This window comes from Eurytemora carolleeae, unplaced genomic scaffold, assembly GCF_000591075.1.
Source record: "Eurytemora carolleeae unplaced genomic scaffold, Eaff_2.0 scaffold1615, whole genome shotgun sequence".
Lineage (NCBI taxonomy): Eukaryota > Metazoa > Arthropoda > Copepoda > Calanoida > Temoridae > Eurytemora > Eurytemora carolleeae.
Genome location: NW_019397581.1, coordinates 39861 through 60292, shown reverse-complemented (window position 1 = coordinate 60292; position 20432 = coordinate 39861). Strand labels below are relative to the sequence as shown.

The 20432-nt window shown below is 31.1% G+C and overlaps 1 protein-coding gene and 1 pseudogene across 1 annotated transcript; both read left to right on the top strand.

Moving 5' to 3' along the window:
* The first annotated feature begins 423 nt into the window (after positions 1 to 423).
* On the top strand, positions 424 to 1225 carry LOC111715023 (hematopoietic prostaglandin D synthase pseudogene; annotated as a pseudogene).
* Positions 1226 to 3111: 1886 nt separating this feature from the next.
* On the top strand, positions 3112 to 19908 carry LOC111715024 (sideroflexin-2). Its single transcript, XM_023490260.1, has 12 exons — positions 3112 to 3143; positions 3480 to 3540; positions 4278 to 4343; positions 4598 to 4665; positions 5999 to 6085; positions 6643 to 6744; positions 8511 to 8610; positions 10925 to 11007; positions 13723 to 13836; positions 16206 to 16325; positions 18391 to 18482; positions 19532 to 19908. The coding sequence occupies exons 2-12, from the start codon at positions 3486 to 3488 to the stop codon at positions 19617 to 19619; spliced, it is 975 nt and encodes a 324-aa protein (XP_023346028.1). The 5' UTR covers positions 3112 to 3143; positions 3480 to 3485; the 3' UTR covers positions 19620 to 19908.
* Positions 19909 to 20432: the final 524 nt, after the last annotated feature.

Here is a 20432-nt window from a genome sequence, read left to right as displayed (position 1 = left end):
CCTTCCATGGCATGCCCGATTCAAAACAACAATAGAAAAGGCATTGAAGTTTTTTAAAAGTTTTTAATTTTTTAAATTACTTTATTATTGTTTTAAATCGTTAAAGTTAAAGCTGAGAAACCTCAATTTTTAAATAGACATTTTTGTCGGTTTTGTTCATACAGATGGGTACCGTTGTGGATAAGACGTGTCATTCTTTAAATTTAGGGTGACTAGTAATTGATCCTCTATATTTATTTTAATGATCTAAAGTCTGTTCCTTGCGACCGGTAATCGTCATATTTTAAGAGTTTCAGTTGCATTCTGTGAGGGTATATGGAAAGTATTCAATTTCGATCAGTGAATTCAGTTTTATTGAAATTAGTTTCAGCGCATTTACTGTTCAAATATATAATTTATAATCTTGAATTATTTTTGAAAATTTTGCAAAAATCCGCAAAATTAATTTACAAAATGCGCAATCTGCATTCGCAACATTACACTTTTTAACAATGCCTTCCTTAAAGCTGACATATTTCGATCTTAAGGGGAGAGCAGAACCCATCAGAATCATCTTAGAAGTATCAGGGATTGGTTATGAGGACGAGCGCATCCCTGCACCTTGGGACGACCAGGAGAAATGGTTCAAACTAAAACCATCAACTCCGTTTGGTCAACTTCCAATCCTATCAGTTGACGGGGAAGTAATATCCCAATCTATTGCTATCGCGCGCTACTGCGCTCATGAGTTTGGTTTGGGTGGAAAGAATATTCTGGAAAATGGAAAAATGGACGAGATTGTGGAGGCTGTTAAAGATGGCACTGAAAAGCAGATCGAAGCATTCTTATTTGAGCAGGATGAAACTAGAAAAACTGATCTTCAAGAGAAATTCCATGAAGAAGTTTTGCCCAAGCTTCTGCAAAATCTAGAAAAGCGGCTGGTTTCACGAGGCAAGAAGTATTTCGTCGGTGGAAAACTAAGCTGGGCCGATATTTTTGTATTTAACTTCTGTTCTGAGTTACCGGAAAAGAACGTTGTTGATGCATACCCAAACCTGGCAGACTTGGTGAATAGGCTTGGAAATATCCCTAGCATTAGGGCCTGGATAGAAGTTAGGCCTGATACTTTGTTTTGATTCCAAAATTTCAGAAATATTGGAATTATTGAAAACATTTTCAGCTTTTTAAAAGTTTTTAACCGATGTTACTGAAATAGTTGTTCGAGAAATATATTATTAAAACTTGATTTTCTTCTTTTATTAAAGGGACTGTAGGCTAAAATTCAAGTCGGATTCATAACGTCTTTAATTTTATTAATCAGAGAAAAGTACCACTGTAAATTGCACACGTCACTGTATAAATTAAGATCACGTGAGAATATAATGACAGTCCCTTTAAGTCTAGTGAGTGTTTTTTCATTTAATACAGATTTTGTTTTATGAAAATGGTGAAAAAACAGGTTTAAAAATTTATCTATCTATCAAACGCCTCTTCACAGAAACATGGTTCTAAAGATTCAAAAGTCGGCAACATACCAAGACTGTAATATATAAGTGTAACATAATACTCCGTAAACAAGCGTTATATAGAATGATAGAATGTTTTTGTAATTTTGGATTTTTTAAGTTCTTAACGTCTTCCAAAAAGGTTAATAAAAATTCCTAAATGAGGGGTTACCCACAAAGGATGGAGACTGTAAAGACGATCTGATTAGAGAATCATGAAATTAAGGAAACAGACTGCAGTATAAACTTTGTCTTTGAAGATACATTCATCCTTTGTGCTTAACCCTGTATATTATAAAGTGATGCAGTGCTTTAAGTATATGAGAAATAAAGCGCGCATTTCTTGGCCATTGACATAATTCTTAAGAGCCCTGTATTTGAAGAGATGCTTGTCTGATTTAACTCTTTAAATAGGGGGTCAAATACAGTTTTGTAACGTTTAATAGTACATCTTTAAGAACAGTTTTGTAACGGTAAAACGTTTATTTATTTTTCATTGATTATTAAAAATTGAGACACATAAAACTGTGGAATACAAAGACGATTGTGAAACTCAGTGAGAAACAAGTTACGATTTTTAATAGTAGAAATAATAAAATACATTTGAAACCTGATTATTGTGCAGTGTACACGGACCTGAATAAATTGCAAGGAGATATTGAATAGAAGGAGGGGGCGATAGGGGTTTCCGTACACTTTGCTGTGACATTTTTGGACTGCTGAGGAACTAGTTTTCGCGTAACAACAATAACAAAGGCAGCCGATCTAATGTTAACAAACATGAGTTAGTAAACGGTGAAAGTAGTATTATCTTGTTAAAAAAAAGATTGAAAAAGTTAAGGATTTTAGTTATATACGAAAAGGACCTTATTACAGAGACATTTTCAATCAAATTCAAGGTTATCCTGCCCCCCCCCCCCCTAGATGTCTGTTTATCATTTGTTTAATTGTTTACAATCTTTATTATTGTTGTTACGCAAAAACTAGTTCTTCAGCAGTCCAAAAACGTCACAGCAAAGTGTACGGAAACCCTATCGCCCCCTCCTTCTATTCAATATCTTCTTGATCAATTGATTTTCATACTACTGATAAAACTATTTGCTTTATAACAAGATTAAATACATAAGATTGTTTAATTTCACCTTCCTCTTCCAGAGTTATATGGGTCTCACTGTATACTTTCATTAATGTAAGTTTTAAATATTCACGAAGCAGTTAGCAATGATCACAGATTGATGTGGTTTAATTTCACAAAGTTTAAAAGATCTATATATATATATATATATACTCACTTATGCTTTTCTGTAGCCCTTTACATGTACATTTTAGCACTGTAAAGCACTTCTTGTTAGATTTGGTTTTTTAGAAGTAATTGGCAAAATTCTCAACGATTTTTGCTTGAGAGCGTGAGACCATTAAATCGCAGTGATATATATAAATACTTTGCTCGTCTTTGTGTCTGTCTGTCCGTTTGTTTTCAATAACCGTACACGACCCCGAGGAAGGTTTAGGATTCTCAGAATCACTAAAAGTTCTCAAAAAATTTGAATTTTAGTAAAATTCTGAAAATCCACGAAAACAAAATTGTAAATCCGCAAAAATATTTTATTTTTGTTTCATCGAAGAGAAAAAGCTGAAAGATTGAGAAACAATATAAAGGTGAATTTTCAGATGGGTGAGAATCCCAAGGATAGCCAAGTGTATAATAATGATCTAGAACTAAATACTAAGATCATTTAAGGACAATATAAATGATGATATACAGTGTTGCAAAGAGCCAATATTGTGTAGCAATAAATTAAACGCTAACAACTTTTCTGAACACTGAATCATGTCCAGTTAAAACGTTGTTCGATATCTCTAACTTATATCTGTTCTCATCTCTTAACTAGATGTTCTTTATCTAAATTAATCGATATTAAATCAAAATGTATTTATTAAGTTTTCAATGCTAGTTAATAATTGCATTATTTTCAAGAAATATATTTATTACAGAATAAAATGCATGAAAGAATAGATGTAGACAGTCCTCTCTGGGACCAAGCAACCTTTATTGGTAAACATTTATTAATCACAACTAAACTGGGAACTTATCTGTTGGATACCCATATTCCATAATCCAGAAAGCTTAATTTCGATATTCACTTCGGGCACTTTTAATTTAAAGATCAATGCTTAATTCTTCATTTTAGTTATTCCTGCAGAGTCCGATTACCATTGGATAAAGATTAAATTAATCTGTAGATTGAAAAAGATGCAAGACGGATTAACTACAATAACAATTGTACCTTAATCTGAGTATATATCAGGAAGATATTGTTGTTTTTTCTGAGGAGAAAAGTGTTTTTGTCTTATATATAGTTATTAAAATAATTATTAGAAGTAAATTTGTAAAACTTTATTGCTAAGTTTGTCCGCACAAATATACATATATTTTAATTTCAATCAAGTGAGTTTTGTTGTTAATTAATGTCAAGTTTTCACATCCGATGTTTGTTAAAAACGAAATAAGGTTTTTCCACTTTCATTTTTAATTGTGTGAAAAGGTTTTGCAAAAATATTTGTATATTTCAAATGGCATGAGCAATAAGTATTGCATCATCAAGAGCACTTGAACAATCTTTTTTTGTCTGTCTAAAACGAGGGTTTACACAAATATTGCGGCTGGCGTTTCATAATTTTTTGTTTAAATTGCAACTTTTTTCTTTTTTTAATCATTTAAATCAGATTAAAGAAATATTTATTTTAATTTTATATTTTTATATTTTATATTTTTATATTTTATATTTTTAGGTCGGTTTCGACATTTTGCCTGGATGTCAAATCCAATAAACGGACTTGTTTCTACTCAAGAATTAGGGAAGGGGATTACATCATCTTTTAGATTAAAAAAATATCCTTTATAATGAAAGCAAAAATTATAGTACTGATCTATATAAGTAGCTCTGCACTAAACGATTTTTCCGTTCCGCTGGAACCCTGCTTTCGGTATAGTTCTCGGCCTATACATTAATAAAGAGTTAGCGTATATTATCACTTTAAACACTGTAAACTAGTTGGTTTAATCGCAAATATGATAATAGCAATATGTTAACATCCCCTGGAATCCGTAGAATCAGCAAAGAGTATAGTTGTGAGCTATAGAACTGGAACAGAACCCCCAGGAACTACACAAGAGCAGGTAAACTATGAAATAAAGTGTACTGCAGTTTTTGAGAGATTGTAAACAAAGCTTAGCCTGGACAGTGTCACAGCACTGCTTGTGTTTACATTACTCCAAGAAACTACCGTACATGTAGGGATGAGCATTGTTTTTGAAACCAATGGAAAAACCTATCGTTTATGTTTCATTTTGGATTTTTCAAAACTACCAAACCATTTTTTAATAAAGAAACGAATCCAAAAAAATAATAAATTGATATTGTTTTAAATTTTGTGAAATAAAGCTAAACTGCAAACCATAATTTTTACTTAATTTTTTTGTCTGTTTTCTCATATGAGATCCTCTGTATTAGTGAGAAATGCATTACTTTGAAGCTTATGAAAAGTGGGTTTATACTCTCTTTTCAAGTAGAAATCTCCATACAAACCAGCCTACAGGAGAACATTTTAACCTTCCTGGACATGAACTCTACCATCTAAAAGTTAGCGTTCTAGAGAAGGTTTGGGACCTTGGGAGAAGTTTACTTGAAGTTCGAGAATCTAAATACATCAGAGATTTTATGACTGAACTCAGAGGAATGAACAGAAAAAATAGTTTTTATTTAATTGTAAATTGTAATTCAGTATTTTGTTTTAAAAAAAGATTATTGTTTATGTCCAATTGTTTAAAAGGTTTTAATACCGGCCCTCCTTAATCAAGCCGCCCCCCCTCACCATCCCCACCCCCCGATTTACGTAAAAGTTCGTTAATTAGATCGACCCTCACCACCACTTTACACACATACATCTAAACAGTTTGTTTTTAATCTTTGTGAAAAAACAATCTCAAGGAATAATAATTATCTTAAAACATTTTTTTAAACAGTGAATATTTTCAAGTTATCTTTTTTCCATCTCATGATCTGAGTTCGTCTCCCTTTTGTCCATTTGACAGACCAAATTTTTTTTTAAATAACCTTTTTTGTTTGTTTATTTTCCTGTGGTTTTTAACAACTTTTTTTTTCGAGTTTGTTGATGGTTATTTTATTGTTAGAACTGACGATGATCAACCCAGACCGTAATATATTTTCAATAAATGTGGAACTAACATCTGTTTTTTTTTTACTAGAGGTTTGGTTCATCACCATCACCGAATTTTAAATCAAGTTTTTTTATTTTTCCAAATCTAATAAACGTTGTTTTTAAATAAGAAAAAAATGCCCCTCCTTAAAGTTCCGACAAACAAATTTCTTTACTGTACATAATAATACTATTTTTTTCGACATAAAAATCATATTTTTATTTACAAACTTTGTTCTTAACCAGCAAACAGTTCTTGATTGTTTTTATCGTTAGCTCATGTGTCTGTTAAGGTTAAGCACGCTATGCAACTGTATCGGTCAGCGTTCCATCCTGATACCGGTGAACTTCAGAACATATTCGGCAGGATGTCATTCCAGGTATAGTCAAACTTATTTTTCTTTTTTTAGATGGCCAATTTTTTTTATTGGTGAGCAGAACATTTTTGTTCGCTTTTTTTAGGTACCCAAAGTTTTCCGCGTCTTTCCAAACAGTCAAACAGTAGCTAAACTTCTCAAAGTAGTTTGACTTTACTTTTTTTTCCTGATAAGTTAAAATTTAAGCAGTTTTTGCAGATACCATTTCTTGAGGGAGCTAAACTGTTGGTTTGTATCCAATAAACTTCAAAACTGCCTATAGCTGATTGTGCCTAACTTTTGTGTGGTAACTCACATGTAAATATGACCCGGGCCAAGAAAGAAGTATGGCTGTTTTAAGTGGACAAATTTTGCCTAGAAATAAATGTCGACATTTATTATTTTAAAAATGCTACAAATTTAACAGATAAATCGCAAAAATTATTTTTTTGGAGAACGAAGGAAAATCGAGGACTTGAAGAGCAAGAGCTAAAAGTTAAAATTGATGATTAGAAAAGGAGGCGCTTAGCTCTCTTAAAAGCTAAAATCTGAAATGTTGAAATCTGTCTGTTTGTTTCCAGATGCCTGGAGGAATGCTCATTACCGGAGCAATGCTTCAATTCTACCGGAGTGTACCAGCAGTCGTCTTTTGGCAGTGGTTCAATCAATCATTCAACGCTTTGGTATGATGGTGTATCTTTTGACCTACTCACATCTGCTATACTAAACTTCTGACCTACTCGCATATGGTTGTACAGCTGATAGTTGCAGAAGCGATCGGCCCCCTAGACTGTCTGAGACGCAGTTCTTAGTCCAGAAATTGGTTTATTTTAACATAACCCTTAATAATACTTAATAAACAGCTGCAGTAGGTCGGAAAGTAAGCAGGTCAGAAGTTTAGTAGATGGCACGTTGCGTATAGTTAATTATTTCCTCGTTTTTTAAATCCAAACGAGGAAAATATTTTTGTTTTTCTTTCTGGAAAAGATGTAAATTCTCTCAATTTCCCTATTGTCTCTGCTTCATAAATGGACAATTGTGACTATTACACATATCTGCAGTGTATAATTATCAATTTTAAGATAGAAATACTAATTCTATGATTTCATCAAAATTCTTTTGTTCGTTTTTCAGAATTTTTTTTTTTTTTTGGGGGGGGGGTGTAAGATGCAAAACAACGAAAAAATGTTTAGAACGTATTGACATAATTTACCATCATTTTATCAATTTCTAATCACTGATTACTGATGAACAGATGACTGAACTGATTGTTTATATTCATTAATAACTTCTAAGGGTTTCTTTAATTGAGAAATTATTCAACAAATTAAGATTCAACACTTTTATGATTTCTCATGTCAGAAGAGTAAGAATTACAGAACTTTCAGTTTCAAAAACAATATATACTTTTTAAAGATCCAATATTGACAAAGAAAAATCTTGAAATTAAAAATGTTCGATTCGATTTTTTCTTGCCAATCCTTTTCCGTTTATTTTTTGCACGACCCTTTCTTGCTCCTATGTGTGAGTTAAATGCAGGGTTACCTAAAAGAATGATATTTTATTAAAACCACATCAAGAGGCTGATTGGTCGAGCTTCTTGTTCTGGTCTAGCTTCTGTTCTAAACATTGACTGTATTAGGTCTACTAATCATTTAAACTATAAGAGAGCAGTCAATAAAAAATGATTTTTTTTATAAATTCTGTAATTTTGATGTTTTTTTTCTAAATTCTAGTGGAGATTGTAAACATAATTTCAAGTGGCCTTCAATTATAACATGTCAATGCCCGAGTACCAACGGTATCCTTAAAATCTGTGTATGCTCCAGTATGTATGAAATACAAATACTTCAAATTTTGAAAACTCATTAGTTTTTAATATTTTGGTTTCTCTACACAAACTAAAAAAAAAGTTCTTAAATTTATGATTTCCTAGGATTTGGAATCTAGAATTAAGTGAAAACATCTAATTTTGTTTAATACTTTGGAAATTATTGGAGGAAAAAATAAAGGTTGATAATAATTTAGATTTTATTCTAATAGAAAGTTCTAAGTCTCAAAATTTGAGTTACCACTTCTAAATTAGACTCAAAATTTGAGTTACCATTTCTAAATTAAACTCAAAAGCCCTAAAGAAGATTCCTTACAGAGACTGTACGCACGAGTTACAAGTTACCCTCCAAACAGAGATGACAATGTCTGATTTACAACAGTACTCTTGAAACCTATGATCAAAGGTGTTGAAGATATTATATGTCGTTTTTCTATGAATTATCCATTATTTGGTATAGGCAAGAAATCAAGTCACCGCAAATAAAAATAAAAAGTTTAAAGAAACAAAAACATAGTTTTTTAATTCAGGCAAATCTTTTCAATCTTTACGAGGAGGGTAACTTGAAATTACCTTTACAATTTCTCTCCCCCAATGATTTAAAAAAATGATTTGCAGGTGAATTATACAAATAGAAATGCAGATTCACCAACAACTACAGCTCAGTTGGGTGTAGCGTATACTTCTGCTACTTGTTCAGCGCTAGCTACTGCAATAGGTAAACTGAACAAGTCTGTTTTTAATTTGTCTTAGTAAAGGAACTGTATTCTTAATTGTAATGAGTAGCATGTCCGATTTAAATGTGAACCTTTTACACCTTCTTTCTCTGAGCATATACATGGTTCAGAAATCGCAATTCTTCAACCTGAACAATTAAGAAGAATTCCCTTTAAAATATTAATGAGTTTTTTTTCTCTATGTGGATCAAAAAGCGTTTTCGACCAAAAGGAGAACTTATTAAACATATTTGTTTTGCAGTTTTATTTCATTAATTTGTGATTTTTTTTTAGAAAACTCAAAATTTTTGTTAAATTGGAATGATGTACCTCTTGGAGAAAAAAACTAAGCGTGAGCAGTTGAACGAGCGGTTGATATCTATAGCCTAGACCCTACGCAGTCTAGAATAAGAAATACACTTTTTTTCTCAAATTTTGTTTCAAGCGGTTAAATGAAAAAAGTTTAAACCAAAATTTTTTTTTTAAAATATGAAACCTAGTAGTTTAAAGAAGAAAAAGTTTTATAAAAAAAGGTAAACCAGCGGATGAACAAAAAAATAAATAACAAATGTGATTTCAGTGGTTGAAGGAAAAAAATTGAACAGAAATGTTTGTTAAAAATGTGGAACCTTTTGCGATTGAAAGAAGAAAATGTTTTACAAAAAGAATCAAACGAATGAAGGGAAATATATTTGGTAAAAAAAAGATTCCAGCAATTGAATGAAAAAAATTTTAAACCAAAATTTTTTTGTAAAAAAACATGAAACCTTGTGATTGAAAGAAGAAAAAGTTACAGAAAAAGAGTTGGACCATCAATTAAAGCAAAAATCATTTTGTAAAAAATATGTAAAAAAAAAGGATTCCAGGGGGTAGGAAAAAAGTTGTACCTAAAGTCTTTTTAATGTGGAACCCAGCAGTTGAAATATAAAAAAGTTATTTTAAATCTAAAACCCAGCGGTTGAAAGTAAAGGTTTTTCATAAAAACTGTTTTCCTGTGGTTATAAGCAACTCAGCAGTTGAAATCAAAAAAGTTACTAAAAAATGTTAAAACCAGCGGTTGAAAGCACAAAAGTTTTTTTAAAAAAACTTTGTTTCATTGGTTGATAGCAAAAAGTTGTTGAAAATCTTAAACCCAGCGGTTGAAAGCCAAAAAATGTATTTTCTTAGCGGTTGACCTCTTATAAAAGAGTTTTAAAAAGTGGATAAAAATATAACAAAAAAAAAGTAATATTTCAGAGGTTGAACAAATTTTAAATTTGAGAAGAAAGGTGCATGTCTTATTCTAGACTGCCTAGAGTCTAGGCTTTACCTCAACCGCTCCCGATGATTTCTTTTTCACCAAAGTATATATCATTCGTTAAATTGTCTTCATTTTGGTATTTTTATTTTTGGAAATTTAAACTAACTCAGTGAGAAACTTGCGCACAATTTTATTAAATTCTGTACAGAATATATGGGCTCCAAGTCTTTATTTGCTCAAAACTATTGAAAACCAACAACTATATAGTAAAAATATTACGATATTAAATGCAAAAATTATTTTTCATGGTTTTTTTCTTTAATTGAAATATCATTCTTTACCTTTGATGAAGGACTACTATGTTTTTTATATGATTTAAGGCAGGTTATAACATATGTTTAAAATCTTATATATTTGCAATCACAATTAACAACTCTTCTCTTATCAAAGAGCTACTGGTAAGAACCAAAATGTTTTGAATTTCTAACATTTGCTCTTCTAATACTTGTATTGAAAATAAAAACTTGAGAACTTACGAGGTCACATCGTACCAGTGTCACTTAAATTTAACCTTTCACTTCTGTCTAGTTCTGTGTACAACACTCATTGGGCTTTACATTCATTCTCCAAAATTTATAATTTCTTAAACATGGTATTTCTTGGTAATCTAATCAGCTTCTCAAATAATCAAAACATTTTCAAGAATACATTCATTGCGCTTAATCATGTTGATTCAGAAAAATACAAAATTTTAGAGAAAGGTAAATGTATAATCAATTATATAGCCGTTTTACGACAACTGTTAAAGGAGAGTTGACATAATTTCAATTTAACTCTCAATTGAAAGCGTTGCATGCACAATTCACAACATGACGGTGCAATACAGCCCTTGTTTCGGCTTTCCCATAAAAAAGAGATACTGGGTTCTCTGTCTTGAAAAATTTAAATGTCTCTCAATTTGCTTTCTTGTCTATGCTGCATAAGTCATTTCTATAGAAACCACAATTAAATTTTATTAAGGTGGTTGTACACAGTCCCTTTCTTGACTATATTCTGTCTACAGTCCCTTTAACTAGGATTGAGAAAGATATGTGAGCGAAGTACCTCAACTCTAATTCAACGATTTGTTCCCTTTGCTGCAGTTGCTTCAGCTAATTGTGTAGGTATCTTCTATTATACCAAAGGGAGGCTGCGTTAAATGAATTGAGACTTTGCCACAAACTTAATTTTCTCATCTAATATGTCTTTGCATCCTGTTGGCGTATACCTTTGATATTTTAAAGCATTTTAACTAACATAATTCATAGTTTGAGAAATAAAAGGGATACGACATCGGGTTGCAAAGATATAAAAAGTAAAACCAGAGTATGTGGCAAAAAATAAAAGGGATAAGACATCGGGTTGCAAAGATATAAAGATTAAAACCAAAATATGTGGCAAAACCTCAGTTCCCTTAAAGGCCAAAACGTTGCGACACCTTAAAGTCGACCCATTCTTGAACATCAATTCAACTTTTCATAGCAATGTGAAAATGTGATATATATATGTTTAGTTTCACATCCTGTCAATAAAACTTATAAAAGCTAAAGTTAAATATTTAGATTTGAATGTTTTGCAATTTTCAGAAGCTTTGAAATTATCCAGGTTTCATGTCAAAGTTAGAAAAGTTTCTAACAAGATTTTAATATTTGGTTTTAACTTATCAAAAGGTCGGTTAGAAATTTAAAATCTTAGATATTTGAAAAAAAAATATGGCCGGAGCTGAGCTTGGAACTTATAAACAGAATATTGTTAATCCGTTTGTCACTTAACTAAAATGGACTTATGTGTGAGAAGGATTGCATGGTGTAAAACTAGTTTATAGTTTAAAGTCAAAGAACATTTTGCAACTCAATATCGTAGACCTTAAATTATTCCAAATATAAATTCTGTTCGATCAAATAATTTAAGTTTGAAATATTAAAGGTTTACACCATCAACCTGCAAAAATGTTTACAACATCAGGCTGCAAAGATAACGGAATTAGACAATTTAGTGTGTGACAAAAACTCAATTCTTTTCACAAATTTGAAAATCTAAAATATACATTTCGATATTCCGAACACATGTTTAAGCTTAACTTAAGGTAATCGTTTACATTTCAGGAATTTAGTTTTCAACACAGAGAAAAAAAAACAGAGCACATGTAACTTTTGTTGTTTATATAAACCAGGAGTGTCATAAAAGTAGTTTTTGTAAATCCCTAGAACAAAACTTAATGAGAAATATTTTTGCCATTATTTAATATAAAATGTTTTTGATATTATTCCAAGAAAAATGTTTTTGACATTACCTAATGAAAAATTCCATCTGAAGTTTTTAAGAACAAATACCGTCCATAGATTTATAAATATATTTGTAACAGAGCCACAGTTGCTGGTCATTCTTTTTTTTTTTTGGGGGGGGGGCATTAAAAATATCTATTACAGTGAGAACCAGAAAACAGTGGAAATCTTGTATTCTTCCTTTTGCTTTTAATCATGAATTCGACACTTTGTGCGGCGTTTGGTATTTGATTTGGTATTAACAATTAAAATAGAAGACTCAAATGTTGCATGCAGCCTCCAAGTACACGGTAAACTGAAATGTTGCATACAGCCTCCAAGTACATGGTAAATTGAAATGTTGCATACAGCCTCCAAGTACACGGTAAACTGAAATGTTGCATACAGCCTCCAAGTACACGGTAAACTGAAATGTTGCATACAGCCTCCAAGTACACGGTAAACTGAAATGTTGCATGCAGCCTCCAAGTACACGGTAAACTGAAATGTTGCATGCAGCCTCCAAGTACACGGTAAACTGAAATGTTGCATACAGCCTCCAAGTACACGGTAAACTGAAATGTTGCATGCAGCCTCCAAGTACACGGTAAACTGAAATGTTGCATGCAGCCTCCAAGTACACGGTAAACTGAAATGTTGCATGCAGTGACATGTAAAAATATTTTTACTTAAATCTTAATTTTATTTACATTTGAAGTTTTGTAAGTCAAATTATATGCCTTATGGTTTTTTCAAAGAGCCTCATTTCCGAACAAGTTTTCGTTTTTTAGAATTATCAAAAGTGGCATACTTTGAGCCATATACTTTTAAAATACTGTTTTTTTTTGTTCCTTTTGAAACGAAAAACAATTGTTTTGGCTTTAATTTTAAAAACTTTAAACAATCCGATTTTTTTCCATTTCAAATACGATTTGTATCGATTTCATTTATTGTTCATCAGTAAAGATCAAGAAAGTCGTTTTTTCTAAAAAGTGAAAACTCCTCATCCTTTGATACAACTTAATCCTTTGATACAACCTTATCCTTTGTTTAAGATAAACATCCCCTTGATACACTTAATCTTTTGTTTAAGATAAACATCCCCTTGAAACACTTAATCCTTTGTTTAATATTAATATCCCCTTGACACACTTAATCCTTTGTTTAAGATAAACATTCCCTTGATATATTTAATCCTTTGTTTAAGATAAACATCCCCTTGATACACTTAGTCCTTTGTTTAAGATAAAAATCCCCTTAAAACACTTAATCCTTTGTTTAAGATAAAAATCCCCTTAAAACACTTAATCCTTTGTTTGAGGTAATTATTCCCGTGATACAACTTAATCCTTTGTTTAAGATAAACATCCCTTTGATACACTTAATCCTTTGTTTAAAGTGAATATGCCCTAGATGAGCCAGAATGAGATTATCAATGGTAAAACAATCTGTATTCTTTAATATGACTTAATCCTTTGTTTGAGGTGAATATTCCCTTGATGCTACAGAATGAGCTGACCAATGGTAAATCAATATATATCCCTTTGATACACCTTAATCCTTTGTTTAAGGTGAATATCCCCTTGATGAGACAGAATGAGCTGATCAATGGTATAGCTATCTATGATGAGCAGGGGAATCGGGCCGGAACATCTAAACTTGCGGCAAAAATTGGAATCTCACAGGTAATTACCACTAATGTTTAGTAAGCGTGTGCTAAAGTTGTCTTTTAAAGGGACTGTACGCAAACTTTTAAAGGAGTCTTCATTTATAGGTCATGTCCGATTCGCAATGTTCTGTGATCAAAGAGGAATGTGATATTACTATTTTTTGCTAATCTTCTCAAGATTTTTTGCATTTCATTTGTACTTTTTCTGTAAAGGTTATTTGCAGAGTTGTGCTGCGAAGATAATTGAGGAAACTGTGGGAATTTATTATTATTTATGGATTTATTTTAAAAAAACTGATATTTTCCTCATTGTTTTTAAAATATAAGGTTCTGTAAATCAGATATTCCTCTCTATAATGGAGGGGGAGGGCCATTAACCAATTCAAACAGACAATTCGCAAAAATTTTATTTTTTTGCAGAGTATACGATGAAAAATTTCGACTTAAAAGTAAAGAGTTAAAATTAAAATAGTTATTACAAAAGAGCTCGCAGCGCCGTAACAGCTTATATTCATTTAACAGGAGAAAAAAAAACGGGATCAACGTTGGTTTAATTATGTACACAAAACAATAAAATATTAAATATTTTTATTTTTAATTGTTGTCTAGAAAATATAAAAATTGTTTTTTTTTTATACAGAAGGAATACGTATATAGAATTTTATTAGAAGAATAGATAAGATTTGTAAAAAGATTTCAGTGAACTGTAAAAGAACCGGGAATAAATTTTATATCCATTGACAGTGATAACTATAAAACTGTAAAAAAGGAAGACAACATTATATAGCAAACTTTAGGTGTATTTTATTTTGTTTCAAAGCAAATAGTTCATTTTTAACTTAATCACTAATTAAGTTAAATAGGTCTGTTTACACCACACAATTGTTGTGTCTTATGTTCATTGAACTATTTAAAGTCATAACTTGAATCCAACAGTGGTTTTACTATTCCACAGTTTTCTGTTTATCTCTGTACAAGCTCAATAAATACAGGGCGAATAGAAATAACGGGATTGGTGTTGATATACAAACCTTTTCAACATTTTAAATGTTCATATTGAATAACAACGAAACAATTTGAACAAAAAGCAGAAATATTTAATAGGAAATAAAATCTTTAATACGAATATAGTTTATTTATAAATCGATTGGAAAATTTGAGTTTATTTTATCCAAAGTTTCATAAAAATCCATTGCTGAAAAAAGAACTATTAAAAAAATTTCGAAAAAAATATTAATGCAAATATTCACCTAATCTTACCAAATCATTTACAAATTGCATTTTTACTAAAATAATTTTGTTGTAATCCAAAATATGGAAAACTTATAAATAGTTATTTCGGAAAGTTTGGTGCAGATTTCCGCCAATATTTTTAGCGAAATTTTTGTTATATATCTTTTATTAATTTTTACTTTTTAGCAACTAATCCCGTTTTTACATACATAGATGATTTGCTATTTGCTTACACACAATATGCTATTGCTTATATTTGTAATTGAATATTTTTAAAGCTTTATAAATCTTTTCAATAATTATATTAAATGTGTGTGTAAATAAATCTTCAATAATAATAATAGTTGACAAAAAAAGGGTTTGGCATTTTTTTTACCATAGCTTGCCAAACATTTATTTTCTGTGCTTTATATACACAATAAAACATTTCATGGTATTATAGATTAAAAATGGAAATAACTTGGTATTTCTTTAATAGGATTATTGATATATACTTACTCTTACAATATGAGAATTACTTTCATTTTTAAGATGTTAATAAAAAGAAATATAATAAAGAAATATAATATAGGCTTAATCAATATTGGAATTGAGCCAACTGCCCATCAAGGGTTTGTGAATTCAAACTTAAAAATATTAGAAAAATGATCAATTTAATTTCCGAGAAATTATAACATGGAGGCCAAAAAAATTGAAATTTAAAACCTTATTTAACTTCAAAATTCTATCTTGAAAAGAGTTAATTCTGATTGATAATATTCTCTATTTTTACACAACAAGTGTCAAGTCGCTTTTGTAGAGAAACTACAATAAAAATAATGAATTATTAAAGACTAAAACATCTTTTATTTTTTATTATTTAAAAAAAATCACATTCACAGTACCAAAAGTGAAAAGCATGTTGTTAAATTGATTGAATTAGAATGAATGAAGTATCCTCGTTTTCCTAGCTGTAAACCGGTTATCTTTAATTGTGATTTCTCTTTAAAAGTGACTTGCGGATTTATGCTGCAGATACAATGAAGGAAATTGTCTGAATTTAACCCTTTTCGCCTCATTTTTACTCATACAGAGGTAAAAAGAATATTTTTGTGAATAGGACATGATTTTGTGAAATGGAGGATCAGGATTTACGTTTACTTTCCCTTTAAGGTTGTTAGTTCCCGTATAGTGATGGCTGCCCCTGGGATGCTGGTTCTACCATTGATAATGGAGAAAATGGAGAGAAAACATTGGTTCAAGTCTCGTTCATACCTTCATGCTCCTTTTCAGGTTAGAACCCCCCCCATACCTTCATGTTTCAGATATGAACTCCCCCCCCCCTCACAGTAAACGAGAGGTCTTGGTCCAGTGAGTCTGAAAATCTTAAAACCCATTTTAACCCTTTGAATGTAGGTTTTTCGGATTTGCCATTTACTTGTTGGTTGGGCTTTGTGTTTTAAATAATTTGATTAACCAAACATTCTTCCTCCTTTCTAGGTCTTTTATGATTTATTTTTGTAATTTTGATAATTAATAAATCAAAAATTAAATTGATTAATCAATTGTACAAGATATTATCAAAATATACCGGGTGTCCCACGAAACACTTGAGAGACGACTTGAATTTGGTTATTTTGTGAGAAATTGTGACATTTATTCATCCAACCCATATTAGAAGCAAAATTATCAGATTATTAAATACAAAATATCCCTGGTCCTGGTCCCTGGAATTGCCTTTTTTTGCACTTTCAAAATTACTGTATATAAAGAATGTGGTTGAGAATTCAGAACTTCACTGTCATGTTTTGTGGGACACCCTGTATTTTACCAACAAGACTGTTTTTAATGAGACTCTTGATTTCTGAGAAAAATAAAATTATTAAAAATAAGAAATCACGTTTTTTCCTAAAATTCTTAAATAAAGAATTTAGAAAACATTTTATAGTTTAGAAGAAAATTAAAAATAATTGGTTTTAATCTTTGAAACGGGTCCTACTTCTTAGTTAGCAATTTCTTTTTTATTTTGCTATCCTTTTTGTTGCACTGCAAACTATACTAAACATAAGGTACAACTTGGTGACCTCGTAGCTCCTCTAACTTTGATTTCATGCACAAGTATAAGAAATGCAAATTTATTTGGTTGCATATTGTATATATATATTATGATATTAGAAATTTAAATATTTGTTTGTTCTTTTCAATATCTTTTAATGTCTTCAATATGAGGAGTTGTGATTTAATTTTTCAATCTTACGTATAGTTCACTTTAGTTTAACGTGGTTGCTAGTTGGAATTCACTTTAGTTTAACGTGGTTTCTAGTTGGAATTTACTTTAGTTTAACGTGGTTTCTAGTTGGAATTCACTTTAGTTTAACGTGGTTTCTAGTTGGAATTTACTTTAGTTTAACGTGGTTGCTAGTTGGAATTATTGATAGGACAAATTTTGCTCGTCTATTTCACACGTATATCTAAATATTTTGTTCGAAATGGATAACAGACAGGGTCTAGAGATGTATACCGGAGTATAGAAGTAGGGACATAAGCCCTCCGGGCTCCAAACCTTCCCTATATACAGTTTAGCCTAACCTAACCTAACGAACAATTTTTATAAACGAAAGATTATATTGGACGAACGATATACATTGACAATGAACAATAACTAACGAAAGGGGTTGTCAATGATCGATAAATGAACGAATTGAAAGAAGGAATACGCTCATTTTTATGGTGTGTCCTATTAATAAGAGCACCCTTCAAACGTTTGATTGATCAAGGAAAATCATTATTAATCTACAAAAATGCTTGTAATACTTGATTTGCAAGTTTTTTTTTTATAATTAAGAAAAACTTATATTAGCTTTCTAGAAAAAAAAATACTTTCGTTTGTTGGAAAGAAATTTGAATAAATACTATTACTAAAAGTTAATAGCTATTAGGATTCAGTCCAACAGGATAGGATCCGATCAAACAGTACATCCCGATCAACACTGCTATGGTCGGCAGCTCCCAGCTTATCATGGCTCATCAAAAATTCAAAATTGCAAATTCTTTTTTTCAGTCCCTTTTTCAAACTTTCCTAAAATTGATCATTATTGATCCTCCTAGGTTTAATGAGTCTACTACTTCAATTGGAATCAATAAAAACCAGCTAGTGGTTTGCAATTATTTATGGAATTTTGCCAAAAAATTTATTTTAAACAATAAAATATAAAATCCGGAATGAGCCATGGTGCAAGTCTATTTAACCGAAAATAGCAGTAAATCCTGCATGGACTGTGTATTGTGGAATTTAAGAATGGCTGCGACGAAGTCTCCTATATATATAAATATATATTAACAATATTTAATGATGAAGGTTGGTGGAGTAGGATGTTTCCTGCTGGTCATGGTTCCGTTTGCCTGTGCTCTCTTCCCACAAGATGCTCAGATATCGGCAAAACAGTTAAAGTAAGTTTTAACCTGGGTCACATCTAAGTGTTCTGGGCACATATTTTTTAAGCAGTAGTTCCGCTGTTCGTCCAGAGTTCAACAACTTTTCACTATTTGCATGGATTTACTTTTAAATAATTTCGACCTCAGTAATCACACTAACAGTCATTTTAATCCCTATAAAGGCTGATGGTTCAGCTTATAAAGCCTGGAAAAATACATTAGAGTAAAGGCAGAAAAGGTCATTGTATACGCTGTAATTGTAATCAGACAAATATTTCTTATACAAATGAAGTACAGTCTGCAAAGCATGTATTTAATCATATGGTAGGGCGAACCGCGTCAGTTATATCTTCTATTCCTTACTCCCTGGTTCCCAAGCTACTATTAAATGAAATCGGTAGTCGGTACATGACAAGACTGTTTGATGTGTCTGTAGCAGACGAAAAATTCTACAAATTTCAGCTCTTCTACAGTATAACAATATAAGTAAAAAATCATGCATAACATCGATTTCGAAATTGTCTCTCAATTCCCATGTTTAATGACACACACAAGCATATACACTTAATACAGGGTTACCCACAAAGGATACGACTTCAGAGACGACATGTGTACTGAATTAATTGAGTCTTTTGTTTACTAGTTCAATGTTCCATTAGACTTATTATTTTCTTTGCCAAGTCCTGATTATTAAATATACCGCTTCACACGGAACTAACCAGGGCGATATGATGCGTTTGGTTTCTTCAATTTTGTTTCAATCCCGTTTAGGTCTAAAATTCAACAATCTTTAAATTTACGGAGTTCTTTATTCTTTTTCTTTCAAAACGCACCCGCCATACACAGTTTAAAGAATATAATTAAAATATGTATGTTTAATAGGTCAAATTGTGATCGAAAGTCGCAGCTTACTGGGAAATGGACCAAACTGTTAAATCTGTGTGACTTATTAACTTCATTTTAAGTAGAAACCAAAATAAAACGACGGGATTCTCATATTAAAAGAATTTTATGTCGTCATTACAGTCTCATGCTTTGTGAGTAACCCTGTAATTATTTACTAGGAGTTCAGATCCTGAAGCTTATGAGAGACTAGAGACTAAATATGGAGCCGAGATTCCACAAACCTTCTTTTATAATAAGGGACTGTAGTCTAAAATAAAAACGGACTATATTTGGAAACTCCCTCTTGGTTTCACTGATACCTCTTGAAGATTGAAGAAACTCAAAGCAAATATTTGCTGTTTTTCTCATGTTCACTCGACTAATTATCATAATCATAACTTGAGTCTAAAAATCGCCTTTTTATTTTAAATGGGTCTCACCGTCTCACTGTATACCTTTCTCTATAAATGCTCCTTATTTTAGTGTTTACTTAAAATGTATCATTAACTCAATATTTTTTAAAGACTTGACTAAAAATAAACGAATTTAAAGAACGCGTATTTTATTTATACTAGGCTTTCAGGGAAACTGACCTGTACATTTCTTGATCATAAGAAGCAATGGAGAAATCTTAAAGAAGAAAACATTTTTTAAGTCAGAAAAACGACGATAGCTAACACAATTTTGATCAGGTGTTAAAGTTTCAAGGGTTACGTTGTAAATCGGGCATTGCTATCTTTGCATGGAGAGTCACTTGAAATTATACTGATTGTCCCTTTAAAATGATTATTTAATAAAAGATACACTTAAAGGGAGGGTTCGCGAAAAATGAAAGGGGTAAAGATGCAACATTCAACTCGGATCGTAAACAAATCAATTTAATTCCAAACAATCATTCAGATACAAACAATCGTCATCGATTATTTTTCGACGCATTCGTAAATAGTTGATATTTCATAATATTTTGTGTTTTTCATGATCTCAGAGTTACTTTTGAAAACATTTATTCTTGTTTCGAGGATTTTTGATAATGAAGACGACATTTTCATATTTTCCAGGAATGTTCGAAAATCAAGCGTC